General features: G+C 44.5%; 1 protein-coding gene across 3 annotated transcripts in view; it reads left to right on the top strand.

The window, feature by feature from the left end:
* gse1 (Gse1 coiled-coil protein) overlaps window positions 1-7679 on the top strand; it is a 154300-nt gene that overhangs the window by 129548 nt on the left and 17073 nt on the right. For all 3 annotated transcript variants that reach the window (XM_034886812.1, XM_034886726.1, XM_034886905.1), the window contains exon 3: window positions 1805-2002. In XM_034886812.1, coding sequence (XP_034742703.1) covers window positions 1805-2002 — 198 coding nt within the window. The remainder of the gene's footprint in view (window positions 1-1804; window positions 2003-7679) is intronic.

Below are 7679 nucleotides of genomic sequence, written 5' to 3'. Positions count from 1 at the left end.
GGTCATGATCCGCTGCCAGACCTCCGGATATGCGTGTCTGTTTGTATTTGTGAAGCTGGGCTTGTCCGTCTCTTCTTTCACTGTTGCATGTGTGCCTGTTTGTACTGTGGTTTATGTGTGTGTTTGATACTTGCTTTAAATACGGTTTACTCTTTCTCTGTGCTATGTTAATTTTTGCAAAAAAGTTCCCTGTGTATTTCTTTGACTTTTACTTACTTTCTCAAGGGAGGGAGGAGCGGTACAATGCGTCTAGACAAAGTCATGTTACTGGACTCGGCAGTTGGTGTGGGTGTTTGCTTGACAGTAGTCATTGTTAAATCCCATTATTAATTGTGTGCTGGGTTCATTGTGAGTGCATTGGGTAACTGGGAGGTTATAGGCAGGACAACTCAAGAGGTGTTGGGAATTCTCTCTCATGCTTGACTTGCCGCTGTGTGTGTGTGTCTACTTAAACAACCCATACACACACACACACACACACACAGAGATGTGCCTCTGCTCTTTTCTCAGGAAGGAACATGATCTTTTTATAGCCCTCTTAGCCTCTGGGGTAAACCCGGATATAACTCCGACTTATCTAATTGTGCTATTGATATAATGTTAGTAAGCAGCTTTATTTTCAGTGAATATGTCTTTGTCTTACAAGTCATTTGCTGAAAATTTACAGTGTGTGTGTGTGTGTGTGTGTGTGTGTGTGTGTGTGTGTGTGTGTGTGTGTGTGTGTGTGTGTGTGTGTGTGTGTGTGTGTGTGTGTGTGTGTGTGTGTGTGTGTGTCTTTCATCACACAAGTTCTGGCATTTAGGGATTCCACTCACCGAGGGGCTGTCAACACGGTGTCACCTTTCAACACACACACACACACACACACACACACACACACACACAGAGGAAGGAAAGGGACAGCTGTCTTAACCCTCCTCACCCTCTCTGCCTCTCAAACAACCACAAAGTTCTTATAAATGTGAGACTAGAAATTGACATGACAAAAAAAATCTCTGTTACAGTTGAGTGAAAACTTAATCTATGTATTATGTAGCATTAACTTCTTTGGATTGAACTAAAAGTTTTCTTTTATACTCTCAGTCTCAGAACCATTGATCCAAGAAATCTCATAATTCATTCAACACTCCTAAAACATCCAGCTGGTAGTAATTTAAACATCACAGTTTATTTCCTGTTGTTTTAAAGATGTCTCCTTCCTCTTGTTTTTAAGATTCTCTACCTTCCTGTTCAGAGAAGGGTCTCAGTAACACCTCCTTGGTAGCAATTTCTTTTGTAAGTAATAGATGTGAGGGAGCCAATGAGCTCCTAATTTGGATCATTTTAACAGGGAGGGCACTTGATGTGTATGGACTAAATTTGTTAACATCTACGGTACTATAATATACTGCCACTAAGAATTAAAGTCACTCTGTTAGTGTTGGAGCCTGTTCAGTAGAGGTGTTGTGTAAACTTTGTGACCATGGACCTCTGGCAGACACACAGACAGACTGGAGCTCTTTGAGCACGGGAAGGGTGACGTGCCCTGCTAACCTCTCACCTCTGACCCTAAGCCATACAACCAAAGCCCCTCCGCCACAGCTGTCACAAACCTAGCAGCACACTCTGACCCGACTGTCTCTGTCAGGTCAAAACTTATGCACCTAACTTGGCTTTAGACATTTCTTGCAATAAATGCGTTTGTATGCAAGCCTGAATGTATAGTTTGCAAGTGTAAGCGTTTTTGTTGGTTATTGCTGAACATGCGTTATTGGTTATAAATATTTTCCCATTTTCCCTTTCTCCTCCCTTTTAAAATGTGTAGGCATGAGCCATGAGCCAAAGTCACCATCGTTAGGAATGATCTCCACGGCGACCCGTACCACGGCGACGGTCAGCCCCCTCACCCCGTCGCCTCTCAATGGCTCCATCGTAGCCAATGGAAGCCCTGCTACCCAGTCTGCTCACTCTGGATTTGCTGCAGCCCTCCGTAAACTGGCAAAACAGGCGGAAGAACCACGAGGTAAAGCCACACAGTCTACAACAGGGATTTGACATTTATGACACTGTCAAGTCTGAGTCTGCTGGATGGCAGCATTTTGGCTGTATAAGTAACCCCAAAAATGGTAACAATCATTCTTTGCACTAACTGTCAAGGGGAAATTTACAAGCACAGTTGTGTTCTCTGTTGATGCTTCTCCTGTGTGTGCTAAGGTGGTGATCAAATTCAGTCTTAAGCTTTATTTGAACTTGTTTTAGAATTAACATACAGGTTATGGCTTGCAGTTTGGTTTTATATAGTCTCTTGGTATATTTTAGTCTTAATGTTTGAAAATATTGTGATATATCACAAACCATGATCCTAGTACCTTATTATACTGTATATCAAACCAAAAGAAGAGCTAAATGTATTGTTACATCCAGCCCTCTGACCCTCATTTCAAAACCATATGGATTAGGTGTTCTGTGCCTGCACGTGTGTTGTGGTATATTTGGTCTTTGTGTGTGTTTTTGTTGGGGGGTCATATAATTGTGTCTGTGCACTGGGCCATGTTCCATTGCTGGTTAGTGTATAGGGCTGAACGATATTGTGGTTTAGCATCGACATCCCGATGTGCGCATGCGCGATAGTCACATCGCGGGACATTGCGATGTTGACGCTAAACCTTTTTTGCTGCTTGATAGAAAAGTAAACTTTCACCGTTCACCTTTTACATGATTATTACCTTCCGACCCTTCGCCTTTAAGACAGTCAGCCATGTTGGCAACGTGTGACGTTAGTCCGATAGGGTTTGTTATGTGAAGTGAGGCTCTCCGTGTATAGAAAAGCATCGTAGGCAGCGGCTGCCGCTGACACAGTGATGAGCATAGTTTTCGATGGGTAGTCAGTGAAGCTACAGCTTCAGTGTTTTATGTTCACTGCAAATACAAACTAAATCACCTGGTTAATGCAGAATAATCACAATGTCTCCCTGCCATTTGCCCCGCAGAAAGCTGCTACCAGCCAGGCTAAAGCTAATATAGTTAGCCTAAAGAAACAAAGTGTCCGTCTGTCCCAACTAACGTTATGGTAAGGAGCCGCAACACTGGAAACGTAACACAACAGAAGTCTGTGTGTGATCTAACGTCATTTACACTGATTTAATTGTTCTTGGATACACAGAGTTTGTTGCTAGTGCGCGTGACGTGCAGATCTGGTCAATTTATCAAACTAAAGAAGGCCCCGCTAGTTTATCACAACCTGGAATTTAGAGGAAGCAACATGCAGTCACTGTCATTGATGTTATTTATAGTTAATTGTATTATATGAATAGAATGGTGTAATGCTAGTCAACCAGAGTATTTCTACTTGATTTCCCTCCAAAATCACTTCAGAAGAGTAAAGGTAGATACAGCGCTTACTTGCTTTGGTGTTTGTAAAGCATTAAAGTTCAACAAAGAACGGTTCACATTAAAAAAGATCCTTTTTTGTTTTTTCTTCTTCTATGTAGATGCACTCCCCAACAAAATCCCCACAGTAGTTGAGAATGATTTATTATTTCCAAATAGAGCTATTTATGTCATCTTTTAAAATAAATTCATATCGCAATATATATTGCTAGGGGAAAAATATCGCAATGTCAGATTTTTCCAATATTGTGCAGGCCTATTAGTGTAGCTGAGTGCAGAACTGCTAATAGCAACGGGATGATAGCCACACAGGATTGAATTAGGTGGTGTCCCCGGAGATACTGGGACAAAGAGGAGCCACTCTTGCTGACCCACTTAATGTGCTGTGTGTGAGTTCACGAACGCTTGGGTGTGCTTGTCAATGTGTGATGGTGTTATAATCCCCCGTTATACATTTGTCCTTGTCAGTGTCTACGTCACACACACACACACACAAAACATGCGATAGATCTCCCAACTCTCAGAGCTCTCTTCGGTGGTTGTGTGAATAAGCATCAATCAGCATCAGGTGGTTGAATTGATGGTTATTAACTTGTTAAACCTTATGTCAGAAATTCTGAACTGTCCCTTTAAGGCTGAATTATGCTTGATCAAATAGGTCTGTGTGTGTGTGTGTGTGTGTGTGTGTGTGGGGGGGGGGGGGGGGGGGGGGGGGGGGGGGGGGGGGGGGGGGGGGGGGGGGGGCTCCATGCCCTGGCTCCAGAGAAGCCTAGCTACCCCAGCTGTCCACCCTTGCTCTGGCTCTTAAATCAGATAGTCCCCTCCTTCCTGGCTGTCCCTGGACACCTTGCTCCCTAATCCACTGCAGCCTGGGACCTGGAACCCTGCAAATGATTTATGACAGAGAGAGAGCTCAGCCCCAACCTTTCCTCACCTACCTCTCAATCCTTCTCCCCTTCATCTCTCTTCACTCCCTCAACCCTACATGCCAGCCTTATTACTTACCCACTCTGCCCCCTGAAACAGAAAAGTCCCCTTCCAGAGTTCATTCCTGCCTTTTTATTTTATCATGGACTCACCTTTTTTTAATTGGAATGTGTCCTTCTTATCTTTGTTTCTCATGTACTTTCGTGTCAGTTGCAGCTGGAGAACAAATGGATTGCCTTTTTCAGTCATGTTTATTTAATACCTCTGCTTTTTTATTTTTCATTGTGATGCGTTGTGAGGATACATGCATGCTGTTCTATTTGAAATTTACAATCTAACAAGGCAGAGAGTTCCTGTCTGTGCCTTTTTTCATACAAACAGACATCAGATCCTGTCTGATTAAGCGCTATCACCTTTTTATTAAAAGAACAAAAAAGCCCCTTTGTTCTTTTAGGCCTGCTGACTGTGCTGCCCGGCTGGTGTAGGCAGTGATGTGTGGGTGAGTCAGTCGTCAGGCAAAAGAAGCAACTCTGCCCTTGTTAGGAGCACCGGCTCCGGGGTGGGCAGAGCCATGTAGCCCCTGGAGCTTCAGTCACTTCCCTGTCTGCAGAGCCTGTGTTTATAGGAAACACCCCCACACATTAAAACAATTGCCTTTGCAACTGTGTAAGCATCATCGCTTCTTAGCATGCTGCAGCCTGCTGTCCTTTCATTAACTACTTTGAATCAAGCTCTCTTTCTTTCTCTCTCAACCTCTGGTTCATGCTTTGAGGTGAGTAGTGCAGTATATATGAGGTGCCATGACTCAGTGTAGGCCCAGAGGAACTAGTTAGGTTTGACTAGTTGTATCACTGCCACCTACTGCTGAACTGATTTAATACCATGAAGATGGCTGCTATTTAAATATACACACACGTGCGCGCGCGCGCGCACACACACACACACACACACACACACTTACATTGTCACTTGTCTGTGGCGTGTAAAATGAATAGCTATGTGTACTGAGTGCTGAGCTGAAGAGGGGAGTGAATGGATAATGAGTATCAGAGTAGAATAAAAGGGACACACTCATCTCCTGTACACTCACATTTACACACACGATAGCACACATGTGTGTGTGCAAACATACAACACACACACACAGATAATACACTGCTTCAAAAAGGCAGGCCTGCTGATATCTGATTAATTAGGCAGACTTGGGTTTAATCCTCTCGGTTGTTTCTTTTTTGCACAATCTTAAAACACATACACACCACTAGAATGTCATGACTGTGTTCATACCAACTGAAGTACAGTACCTGGAGAGAGAATAAAGAGATGGAGAATAAATGTGCACAAGATAGATGGACTGAATTGGCTGGAAAAAAGACAACTTGGAAGTAATTAGTTTGTTGATTGTGAAAACCTGTGGTGTTTGTCAGATTGTATCTGTACATGTATGTGTTAGTGTGTGGCCGGAGGCTCCCCTTTTTTCTTGGAGCCCAGAGCATGCTGGGATATAGGGGCAGTGTGTCTCTGACCTCTCCATCTGGAGCCTGTGTGTGTGTGTGTCTCTCTCTCTCTCTCTCTCTCTCTCTCTCTCTCTCTCTCTAACTCTCTCTCTTGAGGGCAAAACCCTTCTGTGACTATCCTTAAAACACTCACAAAGCTCTTTTGTGTGGCCTCTCAGCATACACAACAACCTTACACCTCACATGACTCTGTTCAGTAGCAAAGCAGCATTTATGTATAATGTACAGTTTGTACAGTCAGCAGAAGGCGTAGAGGATTGCTCCTCTTATTTCCATCCGCCATCTTGTACCGTCTTTCTTTCCCTCTCTGGCACAGCAACACACACAGTGTGCCTATCCCCTCCCCCACTCAGTGATGCAGATTACAGGCTTTGTGTTGTGTTGTCAGTGCATGGCCAAGACTGTAGTAGCAGGTGTGTGTGTGTGTGTGTGTGTGTGTTAGAGTGCACATGTTGAGGCTTGTGCTGCTAGTGGGGTGGCATATGGATGCAGGGTTGGCTGGGCACTTCTATGCACACCAGGTGTGAAATGGACTGTTTAATTAAGTGCTGATGTTGTTGTAATGCATGCTGGGATGTAGATGGGTGGAGGAGGTGCGGTGGGTGTGTTGGTGTGGTGGAGGAGAGCACCTTCTGCCTGGCAGCGCTGGCTATGCTTGGCTGTTTTGGCAGAGGCAGTGGGGAAGGTGGTGGTGGCGGCAGAAGATTGGTAGGGGCCATTTGGCAACACTAAAACATGAATGTGTAGTGTTGTCTTCCTATCAAGGCATAGTGATCCAGTGGGATTCACTGCCTTAGCCGCTGGTGCCTGTGGTATCTGTTTGATTGGGTCAGTGGCTGTACTAAAATGTGCCATCTATGCAGGGACACTTGGCCACAGCCTCTGACCACAGCTTGTTTTGTTTGTTGCTGCGGTTGTATATTTTATGTGCGCGTGTGCATGTGGGGCTCAGCTTGAGCGGTCAAGTGTGGAGGCAGCCTGGGAGAGGGGGACTGGTAATAGATGAGGCGATAGAGAAAGGAGCTTCACATTAATCACACACAGCTTGGGACTGAGACCGTGCTTGCTTTCTTTCTCTTTTTTTCTTTTGGTCTCTATCTTTTCTGTCTCTCTCTCGCTCTCTCTCTTTCTCTCTCTGTCTCTCTCTCTAAGCCCCCCTCCTAACCCTATCGCCACACCAAACACACACACACACACACACACACACACACACACACACACACACACCCTACAGACCAAGAACGAGACAGCTAATAAAGTGCAGGTTTAGAGCTGATGAGCCTATTTTAGACCTTGGAGATGAAGGCTGTGCTTCGCTCTGCCCCCTCTAGCTCCCTACAAGACTGGCATGTATGGCCATCTTTCTTTCTAGATTGAAAGGGAGGAGCATATGGCCAAAATGACAAAAATTAATTAAATTATTTTTCTATCAGATGCCACTATCTTTTGTGTGGGAGGGACAAAGAAATATTTGGGATGTTGTTGATGAGGATTAGGGTATGATAGAGGAATAATAGCTGTTTGTATTTTTGTGGGTGTATACGTGGCAAGGAAAGTGTGAACACTGATTCTGCAAGCTGCAAAAAGAGAATGAAGCCGTTGGGAGACGGCCTGTGTCTTGTTTATTTCATTCTTTCCCTCACCTGCTTCTTTTCTTGATCTTAATTATTTAGTTTGCCCTGCCTCTTCTCCACTCTGCTTTGCCTCTACATTGAAAAGGAGGAGGAAGAGGTGGAGATGGGAAGAGAGGGGGTGAGAGAATAAGATGGAGTAGAGGTCTGTTGCTTAGCAGTACCCACCTCTCTGCCTCTTCCCTTCCTCCAGCCTTATTTGGCATCCTTGTGTATGCAGAGAGAGAGAGAGAGA

The sequence above is a fragment of the Etheostoma cragini genome, chromosome 1 (genome assembly GCF_013103735.1).
Source record: "Etheostoma cragini isolate CJK2018 chromosome 1, CSU_Ecrag_1.0, whole genome shotgun sequence".
In the NCBI taxonomy this organism is placed as follows: domain Eukaryota; kingdom Metazoa; phylum Chordata; class Actinopteri; order Perciformes; family Percidae; genus Etheostoma; species Etheostoma cragini.
This window is presented reverse-complemented; position numbering and strand designations above follow the sequence as displayed.